Source organism: Lygodium microphyllum, chromosome 5 (assembly GCF_053477565.2).
Source record: "Lygodium microphyllum isolate KBCC chromosome 5, Lygodium_microphyllum_v1.1.10, whole genome shotgun sequence".
Taxonomy (NCBI): domain Eukaryota; kingdom Viridiplantae; phylum Streptophyta; class Polypodiopsida; order Schizaeales; family Lygodiaceae; genus Lygodium; species Lygodium microphyllum.
In genome coordinates, this window is record NC_141139.1 from 7,525,336 (window position 1) to 7,553,291 (window position 27,956).

At 41.4% G+C, this 27,956-nt stretch overlaps 1 protein-coding gene across 1 annotated transcript in view; it reads right to left on the reverse strand.

The window, feature by feature from the left end:
- LOC148035487 (coiled-coil domain-containing protein SCD2-like) overlaps positions 1-27,956 on the reverse strand; it is a 99,436-nt gene that overhangs the window by 21,100 nt on the left and 50,380 nt on the right. Inside the window, exon 11 of the mRNA XM_087677450.1 lies at positions 10,683-10,802. Coding sequence (XP_087533576.1) covers positions 10,683-10,802 — 120 coding nt within the window. The remainder of the gene's footprint in view (positions 1-10,682; positions 10,803-27,956) is intronic.

Consider the following 27,956-nt stretch of genomic DNA (forward strand, 5'->3'; position numbering starts at 1 on the left):
TACTGCAAGGGACGCCAGTCTTGGGGCCCTTTGTCTTGGGACCAACAAGCTGTCCAATGTCTAAGATTGTATGGTAAAGTTTGTATTTCAATTTTGTGAATTTGTTAATTGCTGTAATTAAGTGCTTAATTAGGTTATTTACCACCCTACCAAAGAAGAAAGGCCGGTTTCAATACTAGCACTATATGAGGACAAGTACAAGCACCAAGAGTGTTGTCCCATCCAAGTATCTCTTGTTGTCATAAATAACCAATAAGCCTTCAAACCAATTTGCCCCTTAGTTTGCTTGGGGATTGGCCTTCATCTTGCTCCTTGAAAGGTAAATTAAGCCCCAAATCTAATATGGGATGGCTAGCCTCCTGAATCTCTCCGAAATTCTTTAATTTCACAACTAGAATTCAAGTCCTAGGCCTTCAATTCCAAGCATGTATCTCCATGTAACTATCACAACCCTAATTTCTACTGTAAGTTAAAGTTTAGAGGAGAGATTTTCCAATATCTCTATGTTTGATGACTCAAATGGCTAAATTTTGTTGAGATAACTTGAGAGGAAGTTGTGGCATAAGAGAGAATATAATAGAGAGAAATTTCAGAGTTTCATTGCAAGAAAAACTGAAAATATGCTATTGTCTTACTCAAACAATCATGGAAGTTGTTATTCACAACTTAGGACCACCAAAACGGCTGTTGTTTCCTCCTTTATTTTCTTACCTACGCCAAGATGACCTTGAGCTACTGTGACCTCTGCCTAGAGGGCTCCACACTACTGTCATCTGCACTAAGTTTCACATATGGAGGCAACGGTATACCAATGGCTTCCCCCCCCTCCATATTGAAATGTTGCAAAGTCTTAGTAATAAACTCCTGCTGTGTCAAATAGACAAGACCTTGCAATCTGTCCCTGAGTATACGCATGCCAAGAATATGATTGGCCTCACCAAGATCCTTCATATCAAAGCTACTATGTAGGCTTAATTTCAAGGAGTCCAAAGCATGAAGATCCCTGCATGGGCCCTCCAATCAGCATGTCATCCACATACAAAACCAAGAGAATAAGGCTGTCATCTATTGTCTTCTTGATGTATAAGCAGTGATCAACTTGAGATCTATGGAATCCCTAAGATTGCATAAATGTATCAAATTTATGATACCATTCTCATGGTGCTTGTTTCAGCCCTTTAAGTTTACATATCATGTACTCTTTCCCCTTGGCAACAAAACCCTCAAGCTGCTGCATATAGATCTCCTCATGCAAATCACCATGTAAGAAAGTTGTCTTTACATCTATTTGTATGAATTTTATATCTTCAAATGCAACCAAGCCCAAAATGATTCGCAAAGTATTCATTTTAACTACAAGAGAAAAAATTTCATCAAAATCAATTCCATATTCTTGCTTGTACCCTTCAGCAACCAGTCGTGCCTTGTACCTTAGCAAAGAGCAAAAAGTGACTTTCATTTTGTAAACCTATTTGCATGGTAGCACTTTTTGCCCTTTAGGCAAATGCATCAAATCCCAAGTGTTATTTTTCATGAGTGATTCCATCTCTGACAACATAGCCTTATACCATTTCTTGCTGCTTGTTTTGTCCATTGTTTCCTTGAAGCATAACGGCTCACCACAATCTGTCAACATGACATAATCAGCCATATAATTGACACCAAGAACAAATCTATCTGGATGTCTTTGCATTTTGGTCGACCTACGGACCCAATGATCAAGATTTGTTGGTTGTTTAACCTACAAATCTACATTAACAGCTTGTTGTTCTGCAGGTTCAACATGTTGTATAGCTGGTTTTGGTTGTTCCAAGGGCATCTGTTCTTGCTGCATTTATGATACATCATGGGCAATATCTTGCTGATCATTTTCAGTATTATTCCCTGCATTTTCAAGGGCGTTTAAAGCAAGTATTTGCTGCTGTCCAGTGGGCATTCTTTGTTGTCCTAATGGTACATCCTCTCAGAATACAACCCTTCTTACCTCCTCTATCTTTTTGAGCAGTTTGTGCATGCAATCTTCTTGGAAAATAACATCATTGCTACGTACTACTTTCCTTTTCTCGGGATCCCATAATCAATACCCCACTTCATCCTTGTCACCATATCCTAGGAAAATACATTTACAGGACTTTGGCTCAAGTTTGTTGTGTTCTTCCTTAAAATATACACAAATGCCTCACAGCCAAACACTCTCAAGTAAGCATACGAAGGTGGCTTGCCTGACCACGCTTCTTGAGAGACTCCCCCCAAAGACCTATTTGGTGACTGATTAATCAAGTGTACGATTGTCATAACAGCCTCTACCCAAAATCCATGAGGTAAAGCAACATGTGACAGCATTGTACAAACCTTGTCTTGAATGGTCTTGTTTATACACTAACACCATTTTGGGGATTGTAAGGGGCGGTGAGCTCCCTTTTAATCCCTTTGATGTCACAAAAGTCCTAAAAGGCTTTAGACACATATTTCCCGCCATTGTCAGAGTGAAGACACTTTAATGTCTTGTTGGTCTTATTTACATGAAGTGCCAAGAATTTTTTAAATTTATCCAAGGCCTCATCTTTACAACGGATTGGATAAACCCATACTTTGTGTGTGATATCATCAACAAAAGTAATGAAACACTTATTTTTCCCTAGAGATAACCCTGACACCTAACATACATCTAAATGAACCAACTCTAAGAGTGAAGACTTTGGAGGAAGAGATTTTTCATGTGACGTTTGAGCATGCTTACCATAAATACAATGATCACATTGTTCAAAATCAGCATAACTCAAAGACGGCAAATAATCCAAACGAGAAAGCACTTTCATTCAAGTTTGACTCGGTGCAAAGGATAAAAGGTATCACTTTTGGAGCCCTTGGCAACAATGCAAGAGCCCTTACAAATTTTCCATTTGCTATCCCCAAAGGTGGTGTAATAGCCTTCATCATCTAGTTGCCATATGCTTATCAAGCTCTTCTTGAGCTGGGGTACATGCCTCACATTATGCAAAACAAATACAAAGCCATGCTGAAATTTCAATTTCACACTACCAATACATGCAATTTTACAAGCATAGTTATCCCCCAAATGGACAATACCATGTGCACTATCATTGTAGTCAGAAAACCACTCATGATGTGGTGTAACATGAAAAGACGCACTTAAATCAAGTACCCAAGTGTACATGTCATCCTCAGAATCTGCAATCAATGCATGTCCACTCAAAGAAGAAGCAAGAAGTACATCACAGTCACTGTCATTCTCATGAGTGACCACATTTACCTCCTCTATCTTCACACTTCTCTTCTTTGCAAGCTAGCTATCCTTTTTCTTGTCTTCAATGTTTTTGTTTTTTCCTTTCTCTTTCTTCAATTGAAAACAGTCCTGTTTATAGTGCCCTTTCTTGCCACAATGATGATACTCCACATTTTTGCTACAAGACTTGCTGTATGTTCTATTTTCAAAACTGCCCTTTTGCTAAAATCTGCCCCTAGTGTGCAATGGATTAGAAGGCTTGTTTGCTTAATTATTTTGCATGTTGAGATCTTCCATCAGCAAAGAACTCTCCACCTCAGAATATAACAGCTGACCGTTTGAGTTACTCAAAGTTGTTCTAAAAGTATCCCAACTTTCAAGCAAAGTGCATAGCAAGAAAGTAGCCTTGAACTCATCATCAATATGAAAATCCAAAGCAATCAGTTGACTGAAAATTAAGTTGAACTCGTTCAAATGTACAGGCATGGCTATACCTTCCTTCATATAAAGGTCCATCAACTTTTTCAACCAATAAACCTTGCTGGCTGCACTTTTCTGAGCATACAATTCTTCAAGTCTTTGCCACATTGCATATGCAGAATTCAGCTTCTCAATGTTAAAGAGCAGATTGTCTGACACTGAGAGCTCTATGGTAGAGCATGCAAGCTCATCCAAATCATCCCATTCTTCTTGTTCCATACCTGCTGGTCTTATTCCCTTTGATTTGATGGGCTTCACCTGTTTCTTCTGCACCAAAACATTATAGCACTATTTTTGCCATATTGCAAAATTGTGTGCACCCTCAAGCTTCTTGATGTGCAAAAGATTACTACTGTCGCTGTTTCCACCCATGATTTGAAGCACTAAATTGACTCAAAGTCAGCAAATGTGAGCCAAATGTCACACAAATTACCACGGTACATTGCAAGTACCAACCAATAGTAAAAATCAAGAAATTGCAGAAATTTCAGATCTGCAAATCAAATTGATTTCCAGAATTAGAGAATGTTTGCTACTACACTCCACAAGCAGTTATAGCCACATTTATAGGCCAATGCACTAATTAGATGTGAAATCCCCGAAATTCGAATGCAATTTCTGCTCCAAAAGCATTCTCGAGCACAAATTTGACCATTGCAATCAAAAGCCCAAAATTTTCAGAGGCAAATCTGCCCAAATTGCATCAATACATGTACCCAAGTGCATATACCAAGCAATTCTTGCACTAATTGATGAAATTCTGCAAAAGCCCGATTTTCGTGGATCCAATGTGCACAAATTTCAATGAAATTGAAAATTTTTCACTAAAATATGAAAAGCCCCAAATTTCTTGGGCAAATGTGCACCGAATTTGCAATTTCTCAGTCAAATTGTCTTGTCTTGCATCGAAATCCCCAATTCCGGGAGAAGCCCCAATTTTCAAGTCAAATTTGCACACACTGTGTGGGCATCCAAACGCCTGTCAATGGGAAGGAATACATTGCAAGAAAAATGAAAAAAAAAAAAGATAAAAAAACGTTCGTCGAATCTGAGGCCTGATGCGTTGACCTCTCCTATCACCTTTGTCGCCTGCCCGCATGTGCCATCAGTTCGCGGCCCTATCAAGTAGCATTGAACTGTCGCAACTCTCGCAGCCCCTATTGACTGCTGATGACTGCGCCCAGTCGCTTCACTTGTCAACGGGCTGCTCGCCAGGCCCGCTTGGTCACAGCTAGCATGTCAACTGACCAGCCCATCAACTGTCAAGCTCACGTAAAACTTGCATCGAGAGGCGTGCACTTCTTGCACTCTAATACCAGTTTGTTGATGAGTGCACAAGGATTGAGATAGAGTGCAGCTCTGGAAGAGAGTGAGAGCATAACACTCAATGTGTGGGTACAATGACGAAGTGTACCACTTTAGGTTTTTGATAATATATATAAAGTACAAGTGTAAGGGTTCGTACACACCCAAACACCATAAAAGGCACGGTAATCCTTTATTCCCAACAAGTACTTTAAGCCATCAAGTTTGTCCTCCTGGCTTAGGACTCCAAGAATACTACTTTCATCATTATTTCTCTGATGTAACATACTGTCAATAATGAAAAAAAATTTGCAGCCAAATACTTAAGCACTAGCGTGTGTACTCCTCAAACTACCCAAAATCCCCACGGGATTAAGAAACAAGTACCGAACTGTCACCAAAATGCCAAAGTGTGCACAATGTCACGCAAATCAAAACTCAGCCAAGAAATAACAGCAATGCACTATTGTATATTGCTATACCACACCTTCCTCATAATGCGTGCCCACGAAAGTACAAATTACAGCAACTTAATGCCAATTCTCACCAAAATTTCTTGAATTTTCCCAACATTTTCTGCTCAATCTAACTATAGCAGCAATTAAATGTTGTACTACTTGATTCCTATCTTGGAGTGTATGTAGGGCAAAAGCCCCAACTTGAAGATTGTTGTACTACCTTGGAGTGCATGTAGGGTAGAAGCCCCAACTTAAAGATTGTTGTACTGCTTGTTTCCTACCTTGGAGTGCATGTAGGGCAGAAGCCCCAAATTTCTTTCTAAAATTTCTGCACCAATGTCACCTTGGGATGCATGCCAATAGGTTACAACAGCTGGAATCCACCGTGTGATGTGTGCGGAAGCCTTGGGAACAAAAAGACCCAAATTTCATGTACAAATTTCAAGGAAATTATGCAATGTCAGATCTTTGGGTGTCAAGACGCACATAGGATGCCAATTCAACAAAAAGCCCAAATTTTGGGTGATTTGGGACATGCACACAATGGTCGAGACCTTCCAGATTCGATGGCAGCTCATTTTTGCTAAGCACGTGGAGGCAGAGGCAATCAGTTGTGCCACTAGTGAAGAACACGCAGTGGCAGTGTTACAGGCTGGCGTGGCAGACAGAGAGGCGACGGCGTTGTTCAAACATAGGTGGTGGCTGCAAGGTGTTGGACAAGCAACGCAAGACAAGCACAAGCGGGCACCAGATAGAGGTACAGTAGTAGTGGCGGCACTAGTGACAAAGTGGCCCAAGACTAGGGTAGTGGCATGCGGTCAAAGCAAGCATTGGCAACGCCAGACAAGCTGCAAGCTATGCCAAATAGCATGCCCAATTGGCGCAACAATTGCGGCACCTGCTGAAACAAGGGCGTAGTTGGTGGGCGGCACATAAGAGTTGGTGGAGAGCTGGAGGTCGCACCCACAGGACGGCGCAACTGGCTGTGCACTGGCGAACACGAGGCAAACTAAGCACACAGCTAGCAACTCTTCTAGGCGGCATAGGCGGCTCGATGATAGACTGTGCACTATATGATAATTACAAGGACTGTCACTTTGCTTGAGGTCCTACATAGTATGGTACGATCAATAAGCTATGGTATGATATAGTACGTATTAGTACAATTTTGTATGAAAAATAGGGAATTTTTTGCCACACCTCCCCAACCTCCTTTTCTCAAGCATCAACCTTCCCCCCCCCCCCCCCAACTCTCTCTCTCTCTCTCTCGTAATGGGTAATTTATATTAATTACAAAAAAAAATACAAGCAAACAAGATTAATACAAGCAAACAAGATTACAAAGCGCAATGCGGCACAAGGCCATCATATAAGAAGCAAGTACAATGGATTCAACAAAACACAAAAAGACGAGTGTGCAAGAGGCACTCCGGGACTAGATAGACCCACATGCTCAAGAGTACTGACGAGATTTTCCTGCATGGGCCTAGGCCTTTGCTGCTAATGTCTCCAAAACACCATCTTCAAAGAAGTCTCCTAGCACCGCAATAGGGTTGGGCCTCTGAGGTGCAGCTCATGAGGACGAAGATCCAACTGCAAAGTGGAAAGTAGAACCTAGATACTTGCAGTCCCACGGAGTAATGATGCGACCAAAAACATCAAAAGCTAGCTAGCCTAGGGGGTCACGGGCATGTTGTTGCTGTTGCTACTGTTTCGGGGGGTGCGTATCCTTGGGGGTGGTAGGGACTCTAGCAGTCCGTGCATCCGATGATTTATCTTGACAACACGAATAAAAGCAAAGGAGGTGAAGCAATGAAGAAGGGTCTGCAAGAGCTGAAGACACAGGATTCTGCTTGGCTTTTCCTTCATTGTGGCGGGCTTCCATCCATCCTTGTGTCTCTAGATCTAAAGGAGGAGCCGAATGCTTGGGTGTAGACTAGATAGGTTGAGCCATCTATTGCTCAACAAGACGAGAGGGCACATTTTGATCTTGGTCCATCAAGGTACTCTTTCGACTAGGACATTCTGCCACCAAGAAGTGACCCAACTGATCAAAAAAAAAGTAATATCGAGCAAAAGTACCCCACTTGAGCTGAAATCAAAGAGGCCACATACCATTATAATTGAGGTGCAAAAAATTAGGCCTCTTTCTAGCTCTATTCCATAGCATACATAGGCAATTTCTATTGGCTGCCTTCAAACTAGGGGCCACCAACACATGACCCATTGTCACCATAGCATCCCTCAGGAGGGCCAAATAAACAATTGGGCAACTCTCCACTTCCACCCATACCGAATATGTTTGCCTCAACAAGCATTGGAAATCAGCCTATGGACGGTAGGAAACAATATGCACCAACTGTTTATCAAAAAAGAGGGGCTACCGATGAAGAAGGAAATCCTGCATAGAAGGAGAACGAAGCACAACCTCATAAAAGCCACGCTGACCAACAAAAATCTCATTTACACCATCAATTTAAAGAAGCGATGTCAACCACAGACGGATCTTAGATAGGATGGGGATCCGACCAATCAAGAGGATGACACCTCGCTCATGAAAGGCAAAGAAGGATCAAAGAACCTCTCAGTATTCACCTGTGTCTCCGAGATTTCTTCCTCCATGTAGACAAGCATGGCTTGATGATCATGCTCAAAATACTCCTCCAAGAGAGAGTTGGCAAACTCAAGAAACTGGTCCCAATTTGGCTCTTGCAAATCCTACAAGATAGAGGTCGCCTGGGCATATGAGTGTGGCAGAGTATCACACGAGTCAACGGCCTCAAGAACTACATAAAATTTTTCATGCTTGTTATGTTTAACCAAAGGTTGAACATCAGAGGGAGACAAAACCATCTCTTCAATACAAGGCACCATATCCTCCTCCATTGCACCATCTTCAACATCCACTACATCTTCTTTGACGTCCATGGGCACGTCTCCAGCCATGGGAGGCGAATTAGAGCTGTCCATAATCAAGCATCAGCTGGCCTGTCTCAAAGGCAGGGATTCGAAGTGACTTTTCTCTGGTTCATGCTACAAACAGGAACACAAAATTGTGCCTCTCTCTCTCTCTCTCTCTCTCTCTCTCTCTCTCTCTCTCTCTCTCATGAACAAAGCTCCTCACACCCCTCTATTTGTCTCTCCCAAGCCTACACTTCTCTTATTTGTATGATCATTTATGTATGATGTATCCAATCCTGTCTATGTACTTGTAACTTGTATGCTGTAGCGCATACTGTGCATGAAGCGTATGCCATAGAGGTGTTGGCATGTTACCCTTAAGTAATCATCTTGTATACTCTAATAGCATTGCTCTTTAGTCTTTACACACTTATTCTATCATCTTTAGTCCAAAATACCCAAGATGGTTTTTCTTTTTGTATTAATATTGTATCGTACCTTATAAAATCGTAAGGTACCAATTAGTACTGTATTTTATCGTACCATACAATATCATACCTTTCATGCCTAACAACTATAAAAATAAGACAGGTAGGTCATGTCATGTGGGCAAATTGACTATCACCAAGGATACACATGCACCAAACGCATGAGGCACTCCCTATGTTTGGGCTATTTGGACAAGGGAATCAAGGTGATGTAGGGGTATCTCCATCCTGATGCACCAAAGAGGAGTAAGAATTTGTAGGGGTGGCAGCAAGCGGGTTTGAAAGAATAGCAATTAAGAAAGGATTGGTGAGAGGGAGTGGTGGGAATGTAATTGTGTAAATGCACCAACAAGCAACTCATTGGATGCAACTCCTAGATGTGAACTTTTGATTTCTGGCTGTGAATCACTCTCACTATGCTGTGCCTTCAAAAGGTCTTGGGATATTCGTCTAAAACTTTGGGAAGGAGGCACAAGGAATATGGTGAGGAGCTGTCAGTGCAGAGCATGAAGTATACCACTCCCATAGAGCAGTAGCTTGATCTAGTTGTGCTTTTGCAAAAACTATCCCTCCGAGTGAGTAAGGTGTTTTATGCCACTAGCACTAATACCATGTGAGAAAACACTAGGCTTTGTGGAGAAAACGTAGGGTGTATGACAACATACAATAACAAAATGAACTCAGAGAATAGGATGAGTGAATAAAGAAGAGGAGAATTCAATGAACAAACCAATGCTATAGAGGTATGCAATACAATTGGACTGCTCAACAAGCAGAAGGATGTCCAATAGCCACCATCTCTGGGAGCAAGCTGAGGGATGCTAAAGCAGTCTGTCATCCTCCAGATTGGATCTCGAATGGAACAGATAACTGTCACTTGATGCCAGACATCAGGATGATGTCTTTGAGGCAGAGAGTGTTTGCACAAAACAGCAGTCCTTCAGATGATGGAGGGGTGAAACAGTGCAGCCAGTCAGCCGAATGAAAGCCACCAGCCCTGGAAGATGCAGGACAGTGAAACACAGTTGTCAAGGGCTGTCAGAGAGGTGTCAGCTCTAGCAGAAGGTCATCTAGACTGAAATTGTAGCCTCAGCAGGCTGATGGCATCGCCAATCTGAGGATGATGTCCCCAGCAGCAGTTGTCACCAGGCTGGAGAGGATGTTGCTGAGAGGAGTGAAGACCAGTGCTGAGATGGCCGGTGCAGCAGGGTGATGATGATGGCAGTAATGATGGCAATGATAACTAATGTCAAAAACCAGGGAGAGAAGGCATGATGATGTGTGAAATGGAGATGGAAAAACTAATCAGCCACTGACTCCCTTTTATATCGAGCCATTTGTCCTACTGAAAACTCTCATATTTCATGTTTAATTCAATTCGATTTGAAAAGTGTTTTCCTCCTCCATAATGTTGCAAGGTCACACACCTGCACAGATGCTCTCTCTTTTGAAACAGATGGAAGAGAGCTAGTTCGTATAACACATGACAAAGGAGCCAATAGTCAGGCTCTCAAGGGCATAGAGACATGGATCAATATATACCTGCTTACTTGAGAGAAATTTGTAACCCAATGATAACAACCAATTACACTGATATTCCCATCAGTGGAGGAAGAAAAGACATGGGAGACGAGTCATGCTGAAATGCAAAACTGTTTTTATTGCAAATGATCTCAAAGGAAGATAAAGGGGCAACCTTGGCACAGGAAGAAAAATAAAAATTTGAAGGCAAAACAATTAAGACATCCCCATTACTGCTTAGAAAAACAAGCTACAACAAGGCATAACATTTAAGAATGGTACCATTTTGCTGTGTTGAATCCTCCTTTTCTTTTTGACTAGCAGATAAAACATACTCCAATGGTATTGGAGCAAACGATGACCAATATTCATGCTTTGGACCAGCAATCTCTGCATGTATACCTAAATATAAACCACAAAGAATATTCAAAATATCACAATTCGTGCTCTGGAAAAGTGATATCAACACATATGGATATAAACCAGTACGTCTATTTCAACAACTATTAGCCATAACAAACAAACACATTCACTAACAAAGACGTGTAATGCACATGCACCTAAGCACTCTCTCTCTCTCTCTCTCTCTCTCTCTCTCTCTCTCTCTCTCTCTCTCTCTCTCTCTCTCTCTCTCTCTCTCTCTATATATATATATATATATATATATATATGTGTGTGTGTGTGTGTGTGTGTGTGTGTGTGTGTGTGTGTGTGTGTGTGTGTGTGTAGAAGCTTAAATTAAATGAGTAAAAGCATATACATCAGGCCTTCTAGTCAACCATAAAAATCCTAACAATGCACAAGTGAAGCCAAAAGGCTATCGAAGCCTAGCACACAAACATCATGCTAGCGGCACAAGAGGAGTAGAGTGAACTATATCCAACCAAGGAGCAGCCACATCAGGGAGGACTGGATCCGTTTAAACAATGGAAGAGATCTGCCATAACAGTAATCCTAGAACACAGGCCACATGACCATGAATACCCAAGGCTGAATCAAAAATGAAGGCATTATGGGTTGGCCAAATATGCCAGACAGCTGTCCATCTAAGAAAATGGAAGAGGCAAGGATGATCGGATTGCAAAGTGGATGAAGAAGGCATCTTGCCCAGGACCCAAGAACGGACCCAAGAATGGACAGGCGTCTACTGACTCCTCACCAAGGTCCACACATGGTAAACAAAGCTCCAAATCTGTCTCGCAAGAGGGCAGGAGATGAAGAGAGGAATCGGTGTCTCATCACATGTACTACAAAAAATACATGTACCACATGAGATCTTGCTGTTAGCAGAGTATTTGTCAGTTCATGTGTGAATCTGAGCTTGATCTGGGCTGGGCATCTTTATTAGGTATTTTAGGTTTTTTCTGGTGTGGCATTTTATGCCAGTGGAGCATTTTTATGCACCAGTCGGCCAGCATTAATGTTGTCCGACCAGCATTATTGCTCCTCACTTTTTCAGCCTATTTATACTCAGTGCTCCTCCTCAGTCATCATCATCATCATCATCTTCACCATCTGCAGACTCTGTGGAGAGAGGAGCCAGAGCCAGAGCCAGTGTCAGTGCCCACACAGCCAGTGACTCACTGTTGTATGAGACTGTCACGTGTTCAGATATATGGATTCCATTTCCCGTGCATACATCTGAGTTCTCATCTGTATCGTGTTCTTTTCTTTTCTCTTTTTGTCTTATGTTTCAGCAGTTTATTTCAGCACATGTTTATGCTTCCACCGCTGCTCCACTTCTGACATGGTATCAGTTTTCAAGATGTGTGTTTCTGCTGTGTTTTATTGCTAATTTCAGGACTGTTTTGTACCCCTGCTGATTAGACGCCTGCTGTCGCAGCCAGGCGACCTGTTTTGGGGCTGTTTTCAGCCTGCGTTTTTTGCAGTCTTACCATCGCCTGCTGTCTACGCACCCTCTACTGCCTGTGTTTTTTATCTGCAGCTACTGGCGACAGTTTTCTACCTGTTTTTCTGCAGTTTACAGCCTGCGTTTTTGCTGATTCAGCATCTTTCGTGGCTGGGTGACTATTAATTCAGGCCGTTTTTGCTGTTTTTGGCAGTTTTTGATTGATTTTTTGACTTTCTGCAACAGATTTTGTCTTCTATTGATCAGATTTTGGGTTATATTGCATGTGAACTTTCATTTTCTAAAGTCTGTGCTTGTGTTTTGGCTGCGTTTCCTCTCTAAATTCCATCTCTTCTCTACTTCTCTTCTTATCCTCTCCATATGGCTCCTCCGTGCACTTCCACTGATGATAAGTTACATGGACCTGATTATCTCACATGGAGTGCTATCATGAAAGCTTGGTTTGTGCAGAAGTGGTTATGGTACATCGTCTGTGGAGCTATTGCTCGACCTCTCCGTCCTTTTCCTCTTCCTGAAGACTTTGATAAGGACAACCATGAGGAAGCGGTGCTCACATGGGACTCGGACGATGCCCGTGCTTACTCAACGTTGCTTCGGTGTATTTCTAAAGCGGTCTTACCGGCGGTTACCTCCTGTAGGACATCTCCTGAAGTATGGCAGAAGTTGCAGCAGATGTACGAGGCACCTTCCACCATGCGAGCAGTCACACTTTATGGCCAGCTCCAGCAGATGAAGTTTAAGCCAAAAGATACTATTCAATTTTTTCTTCTTCGTGTTACGCAGGTACAGGACCAGCTTCGGCACATGCAATCTGCTCTTCCCGAGGCGCATCTCGTCGGGACGGTCCTCTACAAGCTCCCCCCGAAGTTTGATGGAGTGGCCAATGCTTTGCGGGTGCAGACATCATCGACTCCTGTCAGTTTTACACATATGACCTCCATTCTTCTCGAGCATGAGACATCCTTGAGATTACAGGGGCGGCTTCCGGCACATTATGGAGGCGAGGCTTATGTAGCTTCAGAGAGGGGTGACGGGAAGAAGAAGTCGAAGGCCCAGTGTTACCACTGTGGCAAGAAGGGACATTTGCGGAAGGACTGCAAGACGTTAGCGGCTTCCAGGAAGAAGGAGCAGAAGACGAAGTAGGATGTTGACTCTACCGATGAGTCCTCTCCTTCATCAGACTCCGACTCCGATCCTCCGACCAAGGTGAAGTCCAAGGCGTGGAAGGGATCCTCTTCTTCGGATCGCGGGAAGGGCTTGGTGGCCCCTTCCTCGACTGCTTTCTAGTGGTGGTGATAAGGTCATCCCTCACGACTCTCTTGTGCCAGAGAGGGAGTGTGAGCGGGTGTTCAGATGAGGCAGCCGCACCTCATCTATACTTTTATTCAGGTGTACAGGTTCCAAAGAGGGACGTCCCTGACGCATCGCCTTCAGTCTGGCGGAATCAAACCCTGGAGCTGGGATTGACATCCAGGTTCATGCTAAGCTGGTTATTTGACATAGAGCGGGAGGCTTTCGTCCAGAGCTCACATGAGGGGACACTTTGGTGGTCTGGCCAAAGGCAGGGAATTCATGGTCACCTATGTTCAGGGGCATTTTTGACAGGATGGTCTTGTATGCTACTGCGAGACATTGGTGATGGATACAGAGACATGCTATGATCTTCTCTATTTTCAGGTGTTTAATACGATCGACATCGACATCAAGTTCTCTCCGAGGCACCTTGGTGGTGGCTTGATCACCCACTGCTTGGGTATCCATGGTTCTACTTGGTGGTTCTATGTTGTATAGTTTCTGATCCCTTTTCACTGTACTATTGCATTGTATCAGATCACCCATGATCTGAGAGAGGGTGTTAGCAGAGTATTTGTCAGCTCATGTGTGAGTCTGAGCTTGATCTGGGTTGGGCATCTTTATTAGGTATTTTAGGTTTTTTCTGGTGTGGCATTTTATGCCAGTGGAGCATTTTTATGCACCAATCGGCTAGCATTAATGCTGTCCGACCAGCATTATTGCTCCCCACTTTTTCAGCCTATATACTCAGTGCTTCTCCTCAGTCATCATCATCATCTTCACCATCTGCAAACTCTGTGGAGAGAGGAGCCAGAGCCAGTGCCAGTGCCCACGCAGCCAGTGACTCACTGTTGTGTGCGACTGTCACGTGTTCAGATATATGGATTCCATTTCCCGTGTATACATCTGAGTTCTCATCTGTATCGTGTTCTTTTCTTTTCTCTTTTTGTCTTATGTTTCAGCAGTTTATTTCAGCACATGTTTATGCTTCCACCGCTGCTCCACTTCTGACACTTGCAAGCATGTAGCACATCCCCAATGGGAAGACCTCCGATAAGCAATCTCCATACAAAAAGTTTGCCTTGATAAGAAATATCAGACCTCCACAATTGAAGAAATTTGTCTCACCACTTCACTCAGCTGTCCTAAGCATACCAAACTTTATTAACTTTCTCACTAACCCATTGCTTATTCTCTACCATCTTATTGTAGATTTGATTAGCCAACCTTTACAAAAAATCATCATTTTTCACAAACATCCAATCATGCCAAGCAAAAGTAAACTAAAAAGTGGGCAATGGGTTACAATGCCGAAGCTGCTCCTACAAGGTTGACTAGATATGGCTATAAGTTTTAGGCACCCAAAAGTATTAGTGTATGTGATGGAAGGAATAAAGAAGGGACTGGCCAGGAACAACAGCATCACTCACCGTTTGCAGCCCCAATCAAGCCATCTCGTTAAATTTATCTCGTTGTAAATCTTGATCTAGCCAATCAAGCAACCTCGAAGAGGCTAGCACTTTTGCCTATAACGAATTAGCATCCTTTCGGAGATCTGGAGGGCACCAAACTATATAGTGAAAAAGCTCTTGCCAAGAGGCAATCACATGAGTAAGAAGAAATGACTACAAAGTTTTAAGAGGTTGTGTCGAATTCAACACATGCCACCAAGATGCTCGCATAACCATGCAACCATGGGAGATACCAGCCTCCTCAATAAAAAAATTTGCAGCTTCACTCCAAGGATGTCTTTGCACGCATAAGGCTTGCAAAAGTGCCATTCTCAAAGCTACCTTAAGAAGATTAACATCCAACAATGCAACTCCCCCTGACCATTTTGGAGTAGTGACATAATACCAAGATATCCACACCTGACCCAAATGATTGCCTTCACTTTTCCACAACATAAAGCAAATGGACTATACCAATTTCAAGAGAGACTTCTTAGTACAAGAAAGTAAGTCTAAAAAGTAAGAGATCATATTGATCATGATAGATGAGCCACTTTGAGCCCCACATGAAGAGGCCACCCCTGAGATTTCCAATACATAAACCTGTCATGAACTAGAGAGCACATCAAGTCAAGCAATGCTCTAGGAGGCACATCCACACCAATGGGATATCCCAAGTGCTGGCTAATATCACCTTTAGAAACAACAGTTCCCTGCCAGCCCAACGCTTGCAAATCAATCTCTATGCAAGAAATCAATGTAGATTTCTAAGCATTTACATGAAGGCCCACGGCTAAACCAAATAGATGCCAAATAGCCATCAGCCAATTCACGTTGGCTCGGTCAACCTTAAGAAACATAAAGGACTCATCTGCCAACAATTGACCAAAAAGTTGAGAACCACTCAAGAGAGACAAACCAACAATCTCCTCATCAACAACCATCAAAGAGAACATTGGGTGAGTGACCAATGCAAACAATAAGGGACTGAGAGCCTAGAGGGCATCCCCAACAATAGGGACGAGATAAAGCAATCACATCTGTGACTCCCCCATTAAGTGCAGCATGTGCCACTACATCCCGGCTAATAGCGTCAATAAGAGAACACATACATGGACCAAAGCCCATGGTATCCATCGACTGCCTCGTGAAAGACCAGCTAACATGATCAAACGCCTTTTCAATATTCAACAGGATCATGACAACCTGTTGACTAGAGACCTTGGCATAGTCAATCACCATCTAAACATTCAAAATATTATGCACAATGCCCTTAATGAAACCATACTGACATGGATGAATCAACTATGGGAATACTTTCTGCAATCTATTGGCAATAACTTTGGAAAAGATTTTATACAAGGAGCCCATAAGAGAAACAGGTCTCCACTGTTTCAAAGTACATGGGGAAGGAACCTTCAACAACAAATGAATAATTGCAATCTTCCAATCCAAAGGCATCAATTTAGATCTCCACACATGCTGGCAAAGGCGAGTCATTTAAGCTACTCCACATTGACCTAAAATAGCTCATTAGGAAGACCATCCCAACTCGGGATTTTCCTATGTAGTAAATGGGATAGCACTTCTTCTACTTATTCCTCAATAATATCCACTTCCATCAAGCCCACCCATTCGGGGTTAACCTGATTTCGAACTAGGTTACAAACGTATCGACGAGCAAAACAAAGAACATCAAAAAGGACTTCCTATGGACCCAACAAAGATCTATAGTATTTGAGGCACATTCGGAAAATAGATATCGGCTCAACAACCATATCACCCTACTCATTCATCAATCACACAATATTCTCCCGAGCATATTTTTGAAGTAGGCGAGCAAAGAAATGATGAGTCTGACAATCATTATCATACAAAACATCCAAACAAGCCAGCAATTTAACTTTACCACATTCGTCCTCTTGGAGAGCTTGGACTCTACATTTCAGCCATTTTGAGCATATGATCAAGTCATTAGAGGTATCCCCAAATTGTTGTGACCGAATGCTCCAATAAAGAGTACAAATACTACAATTCAGCACGAATAGCAAATGCATGCTGAATATTGTATTGTCAAGACAATGCAAATGCATTATCCCTAAAAGCAGGCCATGGATCAATACTCCCTAACAAAACCTACATACAAAACACAACAATCAATTGCTACATGTGCCCAAAAAACTGTTCGTTCAATAAGGATTGATTAAATTGTTAAGGCAAGCGAGCGATCAACGCCTTGAAGGCATGTGCCAGCCAATGAGTCATTTCCAAAACCAAGGGTTAACAATCAGAAAGGACATGATGCCTCTCCACCCACATGTCAATCACTGCTGGAAGAAAGGAATCACTCTGGGAAATGTACATACTATCCAACCTGGCCCAAGTGCCCGAATGTTGGAGAGATCGATATGTAAATCCTGACTCATAAGGATGCGTCCACGACCACGTACCCTGTTTCAGATCCAAAGCTACCATAGCATCCCATGCTTGACACGCTCAAGACCATCCATAACAAAGTGAGGCGACGTCGCCTAATCCATAGACACACAAACATTAAAGTCACCCATAATAAGCCCCTGGAAGACCATGCAAAGGGACTGCAAATCTTCCCAAAGCTAGTGGCGATCTCAAGCAGCATTAGGGGCATACACAGCCACCAACCACAAAACCTCCCCCTCATACATAGTCTCCACCACCAAGAATCTACCCCGAAAGTCCTAACAAAACAACGAAGGCTACAAAGAAGTTCAAACAACCAACATAACTCTAGATTTATGAGGAACCCGGATATTGAAGAACACCGTAAAATCCTTATAAACATAGGTGGAACCAACCGACAAATACTACTTATGCTCCACTATGCAAAAAACATCCCAATCACTAGTAAAAACAATCCTCCACAACCTATATTGCTTATTGTCCAACAAAACCCCTTTGATGTTTCAAAAATCAAGTCTCATGATGAACAAAGAGAGGAAGAACTAGTGGATCACTGCTTTCCCTTTTCCATCCACTAATTTTGCAGTTTGAAATCTCTCCATTTCACTACGAATCACATCTATCATATCCACCCTCTGCAAACCAACAATCGAAGCACGGGGAGGAAACTAGTGCTGCTGAGCACAGAATGCATCTCAAGAGGGCAATAGCCCACCATAAGTATTAAAACTCAAAGCAAAATCAAAAGCACCTTTACCAACCACTGCAGTTGCAAGCATAGGAGATGATTGAGATTGAGGTTCAGTGTAGAATCCTTTATCCCTGTGTTGAAAAGTCTGTGAGCTATTATCAAAATCCGTACGTGCAAGAATCGAATGAGCTTCTTGGTGGGCCGGGCATTTAACCAAAAAAATCCGAGCATCCTTAGATGTCTAACCTTGACAAGCAAAACATGATTCACTAGCAAGCCCAATCTTAAGTGAATCAATATTGGCCTTTCCATGCAAACAGAGAGGCATGGGGAAACAGATTGTCATAGCACAGCTTGAGGTTCACACTCCCGCACATCCGTCTCATGATCCAAACCACTCTATAAAACCTCATAAGCATGATCACATTTAGACACAAAATGACCCAACTGGCCACCTAGTGCCGTGTCCAAGATCAGCTATTGCATTTTCCCCAACACTTTGTGAATTTTCAAATCAAGAGACATCATCCCTACTTGATCCCATCTCACTATTTGAAGACATTCTTGTGATGCTCAACTAAATACAATTTCAGCACTAGAGCACAGCTTTTGACCTTCCATTAGGTGCCTCGGACCCATCAAATCAAGGAAATTGAGGGGTATCCCAACAATGAAACCTTGAAATCAATCTTCCTTCTCGAAGAGGGTGGTAAAACTTGATTAAGCACTTAATTATAGCAATTAACAAATTCACAAAACTGAAATGCACACTTTATCATACAATCTTGGACATTAGAGCATGTTGGCCCCAAAACTGGCGGTCCTTGCAGTATTTCTTTAACTGTTGTTGCAAATGGATGGAGTGTAGCAAAGATCCTCAGACCTCCGCTAATCCAACTGTCTCTTGCCGTCAAAACTGACCAGCAAGCCTCCAGACCAATTTGCCCCTTTGTGCTTGGAGATTGGCCTTCACCCTACTCCTTGAAAGACAAATTCAGCCCCAAATTTGATACTAGCTGACTAGCCTCTTGAATCTCTTTGAAATTCGTCCATTTCAACTCTTCGAATCTAAGTCTAGGCCCTCAATTCTAAGCACGCATCCTGAGGCGGCTGTCAAAAGCCTAATTTCTGCTGTAAATTACCATTTACAACAAAGATTGGCTGAAATCTCTTTCTCTGATGACTCAAGCAACTAGAAAATGTTCAAGTAACTTGAGAGATGGCTAGGAGATAAGAGAGAATGCCATAGGTAGAGAAATTTCAGAGTTTCATTGCAAGAAATGTTGAAAAGCTACTACTGCCCTACTCAAACAGCCATGGAAGCTATCACGTACAGCTTGGGACCACTAGAAAGACTGTTGCCCCCTCTTGTATACTTTCATGTACACCAGAAAGACGGCTCCAAGCTGCTATCACGTGCTGTAGGACTAATCCCTAGTGGCTACAAATCACATCAACTATCTCTCCTTGCTCTCTAATAGCCTCCTTCTCTCTCATAATGGCTGGAATAGACTTTCACCTACCCCTAAAAACGTTTTTCCCGCTTGCATGGGCAAGTTTTGCCAAGTGGCAGCCTTCTAATCCCATTTTCCAGCATTATCAAGCTTATTAAATTAATTTTCAGAATATTAATTTTTGAAAATTAATTTAATAATTATTCTAGTCCTCAAAAAATTAATTTCACTAGTCAAAAATTAAATGGCTAGGCCAATTTGTCTTCCAAGTATCCATAAGCAATTATTGTCCCTTAGACTGGCATTAATTAATTAGTTAATGCCTAGTCTCTAATGTCACCACTAACATTAGTGGCCAATAAATTGGTCTAGTCCCAAATCTGACACCGACTACTACCTAATACCTGTCAAGCATAACTTATTACAACTTTTACCTTTGATACCCACTACATCCTTGGGATTCTTGGCCTGTTACCATGAAATAACTGCCATATGCATCACATGTGCTAAACAACCTACCTAATACCCATCAAGCATAACTTATTACAACTTTTGCCTTTGACACCCACTGCATCCTCGAGATTCTTAGCCTGTTACCATGAAATAATTGCCATGTGCATCACATGTGCTAAACAACCTTGCACATTTTATTAATATCTTTATCAAATGTTATCACCAAGATTAGAGCATCTCAAATTTTCACATCCTCGTGACACTGAGTGAAAAGATCAACCTTCACAGTCGCACAATTGCAAAGTAAATGTATACTTGCATTGACAAAGACAAGATCACTAGTCTTCTACACACCAAGGCTGCTCCTCTTCTCTTGAAGTACTCCGACATTTACTTTGCTTACAACTTCTTGATGTTGGGTTGCTTGAGGAAGTAAATGCATGGCACAACTGAGGACATGGGATTTTGGGATGAGTTAAAGAGGGTTTGTGCCATGGTTCAACCTATTATATATTTATTGCATCTTGTAGATGCTATAAATCTGTGTATTGGAGGTTTACAAGGCCATGGACATGATGATTAAGAACCTATAAAAGTTGGTGCCGAATGAGGATGAGTATAATGTGATCCACATCTTATGTGTGATACAGTGGGATGTCTATGCATCTCCTTTGCATGTAGCTACATACATGTTGGACCCTAAGTTTTAAGGTTGTGGAGAGGAGAATGACAAGGAGGTCTATGATGGCTGGAGTTGCATCTTGAAGCACATGGTTCTTGATGTTGAGGTAAGGGGCTTAGTGAGGAACCCAACTTACAACCTACAGGGTTTTTGTGGTTCATCTGGTTGTGGTGATGCACATTCAAGAGGCTCGTTAGGGGGTTGCTTTGTACTAGATTAGATGGCTGTGAACCTCAAAGGTTAGTAGTTCACATTTTGAGCCAAGTTGTGAGCTCCTTTGTGGAGCAATTGTGGAGCTTTGATAGTCACACAGCTACTTCGAGAACTCATGGCGAACAAATTGATGGTTGAGCACAATGGTCACCATCTCACTGGCTCCAAAAATAGTTGACTCAACCCATAAAAGCTTGTCGATATTCTTAAGGAAATTATTCAAAGAAGTGTCCCGTGTAAAAACAAATTGTAATGTGGCAGTGATAGCCCTCAACTATAGCATCAACAACTCTATTTGCTAGCTCACCATTTACCATGAATGCCACCACTTTCTCTGGTCCAACCATCTCAACATTGTTTATCCACTCATAGCAAGTACATTTACACTCTTGCTTGTATCCAAAGGATTACGAGAGAAAACAAAATACATCTCACTACAAGAGTATACTATAAGCTCATGAATGGATCTCTTGCAACTATCGCTCCATCCATTTGCAATCAATGTGTGACATTAATGTGACAAGAAGTGATATTTAATGCGACATTAAGATCACAAACATTAATGTGACATTTAATGTGACATTAAGGTAAATCAAGGGGAATATGCACGAGGATGACCGTCCGGGCTCTTGGGCGCCTGAACGGGGTTTAGGGGAGCCTAGAACCAAAGAGAGTCCAAGAATAGGAGGACTCACCAAGGTTTGACGGCTGGCAATCGGATCACGATGGGTCTGGCCAGCAATAAACTAGGCAAGGCTAGGAGGTGAAAGGATCGCTCGTGCTCATTTCTTCTGACTGCTTTTCCTCTGGCTTTTATGGTCTTCTCAGAGCCGTCTGACACTGGTATCAGAGCCTATGGTTCAACGGACATAACCCGTCATTCGCCAGGTTGTTTGTCATTCGCCAGGTCGCCAGTCGATTAAGGTTGCGCGTCACCCGTCATAGGTTAGTACTGGCCGAAAAGGGACGCCATGAAAGCGTGACGGGCTGTGAGCCGTGAAAGCGTGACGGGCCGTGAAGGAAAGTGAAAGGCGTGAGGTGTGCCACGTCACGTAAGTGTGACACTTTGCGGACAGAGCCAGGCGTTAGGCGAAACGACCAGGTGTGAAGCGAAACGTGATCCGATGGTGGTCAATGGAGGCGAAACGTGAAAAAGGCGCCAAAAACGTGACACGACTGCTGTGCGTGAGGCGACTGCTGTGGGACGGGCAAAAAACGTCATGGGACGGACGGAAAAAAGCGTCAGATGATACACGATTGAAGTCAGGAAACTTCATTTCCAGCATCACTGCTTCACGGTTTTAGTCTGAGAAGACAAAATTTGTTCCTTACTCTTCAGGTTTATTTACAAACCAACAACAGCTACCTGCCATTAAAACTAGGGAAGTACTTTACTTTGTATGCAAATTTCTTATCTTTGCTTTCCAATTCCAGTGTATTATTGGTAAAAAAAAGGGAAAGAGGAAGTAATGAAAGGTTCTAGTTCTGGGGACCACCCTATGGTAGATCCCCATGAATCAAAGATGCAAGAAGAACAGTGGGAAGAATTTTTTGCTACACGAGAATAATTTGATGATCTTACTGCTCGTGTACAGGCTCAAGGGGTTCAAATGGAATTTTTAACTCAAACACTCACTGAAATAAAAGCTCAATTAACTTTATTGTTAGAAAGAGATAAAAATAAGATAGAAACCTCGGATGTCCCATCTTCATCGAAAGATTTAGATGTGACTATGCGAGATCCTAAGGAACCCCATCACAAGTTGAGGGATAATCCAGTTCTAAAGGATATGAAACCCCCTCAATTTCACGAGGAGGAAAAAGATAGAAATAAAGATACAATCTTTAATTTCCTCCAAAAATGGGAAGATTTACCTAAACTTAAAAATACTCCACCACATCTCCAAGCACTGGAGGCTAGTTTAACTTTGGGGCCCAAAGCATATAAGTAGTGGCGAACTTTAAAGGAGGCAAATAAAATACTTGAAACTTGGGCTCAATTTGAATCCGTCTTTTTAAAAGAATTCCTTCCTGAAAATGAAATGGAAAGAAATTGGGAAGATTGGGATTATGTCAGACAAAAGGGAAGATCCCTGCTGAGATAATCCTCAAATTGGAAGGAATAGATGAATTTCAAAAAACAAGAGGATTCATTAGGGGACTAGATAAAGCCTGTAAAAAGGAAGTAAAAAGGAGTTCACCTAAGACCCTGGAAGAGGCAATTAAATTTGCATTAATCAATGAAGATAGTATGCGTCCAGGTACACTCACTAGTCTCACTGATACGGAGCCCAAGTCTAAGGAATTGGAAACCTCAAAATTTGTGGGCAAATTTAAAAGAAAAATGCCATTTTTTAAGGGTAAAAAACAACCTTTTGAAAAGAAACAATATGTGAGGCCAAAGTTAAGTCCTAATGACTTTGATAAGGCCAAAAAAGAAAAGTTGTGTTTCAATTGCCTATCCCCTAACCATGCTGCTTGGAATTGCCCTCAAAAGAAAAAGGGGGAAGACAAAGGAAAGGAAAGGATAAGACCTTAGAATTAAAGGGGCATGAAAGGTATAAATCTTTAGAGGTCTTGCACATGGATGTACAACACAAGTGTTGTATGTCAACTTCTATGTGGCAACTTACTTTTAGGCCACATGATTTAGTTAGAGTACATGGATTGATAGCTGGAAAGAGAGTTAGAGTCATGATTGATGACTCTGCTACACATAATTTTATAAATTATGCACTTGTCAAAAAATTGAAACTTCCCTAACAAAAGAGTGGGCATCAATATGTTGTTCGTATGATGCAAGGCCAAGACAATAAAATATAGGATACAATGGTATCCAATTTGGAAATTGAGATTCAAGGATATAAAGATAAACTTGATTTCCAAATTATGAACATGGAAAGAGCTGATATTGCTCTAGGGAGGGAGTGGCTATGGGGATTGGAACCATCCTTAAAACGTAGTTACCATCATAATACACTGGAATTTGAAAGGGATGGTAAGACTTTTGTCATTCAAGGTGAACATGAAGTATCTGATAATCCTTTGCTGTGTTCTACTGAAGTTCAGAAGCTGATAAAGAAGGAAGGTTGTGAGGTATACATGTTATGGTCTCTTCCTGTACAAAACACTTTTACTTTCTGTAATATAAAGCAACAATTTTCTTATGTTTGTGAGTTGAATGTAAATAATGAATTAAGTAGTTTGTTAGATGATTTTAAAGATGTGTTTCCTTCTGATTTACCAAGTGGCCTTCCACCAGATAGGGGTGATATAAATCACCCAATTGACATAAATAAGGATACACACCCTATTTCTAAACCACCGTATAGGTTAAGTGAAACACAACATCAAGAAGTTGAAAGACAAATTAAGGATTACCTTGATAAAGGGTTTATACAACCCAGTAATTCACCTTGGGCTTCACCAATTTTATTAGTAAATAAAAAAGATGGTTCTATGCGACTTTGAGTTGACTATTAAGCACTTAATAAAATAACGGTGAAGAATAAATTCCCTATGCCCAGAATGGAAGATCTTTTTGATCAATTACAAGGGGCAAAATTCTTCACAAAGATAGATTTAAGATCAGGTTATCACCAAGTAAGAATTAAGGCACAAGATGTTCCCAAGACAGCATTTCGTACTAGATACGAGCATTATGATTTTTTGGTGATGCCTTTTGGCCTCACTAATGCACCAGTTACCTTTATGAAGCTAATGAATAGTGTTTTACGGCCCTATCTAAGACATTTTGTAATAGTCTTCTTAGACGATATCTTGATCTTTAGTAAATCAAGAGAAGAACATTTGGAACACTTACAATTAGTATTCCAACTGTTAAGAACACATTCCCTTTATGCGAAGAAAACTAAATGTGAATTCTTTGCACAAGAGGTCAAATATTTGGGGCATATTATCTCGAAAGAGGGAATCAACATGGATCCAGAAAAAGTAAGGGCAATTATTGAATGGCCATCTCCAAGAAATCTGGAAGAGCTGCAGATCTTCCTAGGTTTATCTGGATTTTATCGTAGATTCATTCGAGATTATGCCAAAATAGTTGTTCCAATGACAGACCAACTTAAAGGGAAAGGAAAGAGCTTCAATTGGGGAACAGACCAAAATGAAAGTTTTCAAAAACTTAAGATAGCTATTGCTACAGCTCCAGTACTATTAATTGTGGATCCCAATAAACCATTTGTGGTTGAAGCTGATGCCAGTGATAAGACGATAGGCGCGGTCTTATTACAAGAAGGTCGACCAGTTGCTTTTGAAAGCAAGAAATTAGACCGTGCAAAACAGAATTATTCTGTTTATGAGAGGGAGCTGTATGCAATAGTACATGCAATGAAGAAATGGAGGCACTATCTGTACGGTGCCAAACTTTTGATTTTATCGGATCATGAAAGCATTAAGTGGCTTAATGATCAACCGGATTTACACGGGCGTAAAGCCAAATGGGCCGAACTCCTCCAAGAGTTCGACTATGAGATAAGATATAGAAAAGGAAAGTATAATATAGTAGCTGATGCACTCAGCAGAATGCCCATCATTAATGAATTGAGTTTTACTCAGTTCACTTCTAACTTGCTTGAATCTTTAAAAGGGAAATGCCAGGTTGATCCGGCATATTCCAACATATGGGAAGCAATAAAAAATGGGGATCCAAATGAAAGTGCTTCTACTGAGGAAGAAATATCTGAGGATGTTCAACAAGGAAATGGAGCATCAGGGGTTGCTCAAACTGGATTTAAGTGGAAGAATTTTACCATTGATAATGGTTATTTACTCTACAAGGGTAGGGTATGTGTCCCGAAAGATACAGAAATAAGGTGCCAGATACTCTTTGAGTGTCATGATACCCCTAGCGCGGGACATCCAGGAGTTAATAAGACTTATAGTCTTATTAAAAGGCAGTTCTATTGGCCCGGAATGAATAAGGACGTCCTTGACTATGTGGTCAAATGTAATAAATGCCAGGTTAATAAAGCTAAAAGATTGAAAATGGGAGGACTTCTCCATCCACTAGAGATTCCTTCGGAAAAATGGGAGAGTATCTCCATGGACTTTATTGTTGCTTTACCCACAACACAGAGGGGGCACAACTCTGTGTGGGTGATTGTAGATAGGTTAACCAAAATGGCTAGGTTCATTCCAACTTCAACTGATGTTAAAACACCAGAATTGGCTAGATTGTTCGTAGAGAACATATACCGATTGTATGGCCTTCCGGCAAATATAGTTTCTGATCGGGATAAGAAATTTGATAGTCAATTTTGGCGTGCGGTATTTAGGAAGTTGGATACTAAACTTAGCATGAGTACGACGGATCATCCGCAAACTGATGGGCAAACTGAAAGGGTTAACCAAATCCTTGAAGATATGCTTAGGGCATACGTAAGTAAAAGGCAAACTAATTGGGAAGAGTATCTACCGATAGCAGAGTTTGCATATAATAGTGCCAAGCACTCTTCCACTGGATATAGTCCATTTATGTTAATGTATGGGTTTCAGCCCAGAGCTCAGGTTCAAGCAGCTAAAGATTTTTTGGAGGATATGAATAGTATGTTAAAATTTGCTCAAGAAAATATTAAAAAAAGCTCAAAATCGAGCTAGAGCATATGCAGATCCTCACCGAAGGGACATCTCCTTTAAAGAAGGAGAATTGGTCTAACTTAAGGTGCCTGAACAAACTAAAACTATGAAAAAGGGACAATGTCCAAAGCTTTCACCGAGGTATTGTAGTCCTTTCATAATACTTAAAAAGGTGGGAGAATTGGCTTACAAGCTCCAACTACCTGCTGGTAGTAAAATACATCCAGTTTTTCATGTAAGTAAATTAAGGAAGAAGCTGGGTGATTTGGATAATCTAATCTTAAATGATGATATTGAGGAGCTATTAAATGACCAATCTAATCCACATGAACCAGAAAGAATATTAAATGTTCGTAATAGACGAACAAGGAATACTATTTATCAAGAATGTTTGGTTAAGTGGAAAGATTGTTCAGAAGAAAGCTCAACCTGGGAGCGAGTAAGTACTTTAAAGAAAAGGTTTTCCAATTTACAGTTAGACCTTCCAAGTATCGTTTTCGAGGACGAAACCGATTATTAAGGGGAAGGAAATGTGACATTAAGTGATATTTAATGTGACATTAAGGTCACAAACATTAATGTGACATTAAAGTGACATTTAATATGACATTAAGGTAAATCAAGGGGAACATGCACAAGGATGACCGTCCGGGCTCTTGGGCACCCGAACGGGGTTTAGGGGAGCCTAGAACCAAAGAGAGTCCAAGAATAGTAGGACTCACCAAGGTTTGACGGTTGGCAATCGGATCACGATGGGTCTGGCCAGCAATAAACTAGGCAAGGTTGGGAGGTGAAAGGATCGCTCGTGCTCATTTCTTCTGACTGCTTTTCCTCTGGCTTTTATGGTCTTCTCAGAGCCGTCTGACACAATGTGACTCCATAGAGCGCTCTCTAGTGTCACCACGGACACTTATGGCTAATTAAAGTGGTTTGACACTAGAAGCCACCTAGGATCTAACAAATATAACTATTTACAACTCTTGTCTTTAGCCCTGGCTATATTTTGGAATCCTTGGTCCGCTATTGTGAAATAACTTGCTTGCACATCACATGTGCATCTCACATTTGCACATTTGATCCTTAAATTAATCAAAGGCTAAGCATAGCATTCAAATTTCATATCCATGTGACACTTGTCATCTATTTCTACCACCTATCCCATGCAACGATAGGATATCCTTGAGGTTTTGTTGGATTCACAAAGGAGGAGGAGATGGATGCGGCTATCATGCACTACTTCTACTTTGATCACATTGCATTTCTATTTTAGGTCGAATTTTGAAAACTAATAAATGTAAATCTATAAATGGATCGAATTTCAATGATGATTTGATCTTTGTATGCACATGTTACTTTTTATAACTTATTGTGTGCATGTGTGATGATGTGTAAAATTAGGGTAGAGTTTTTCA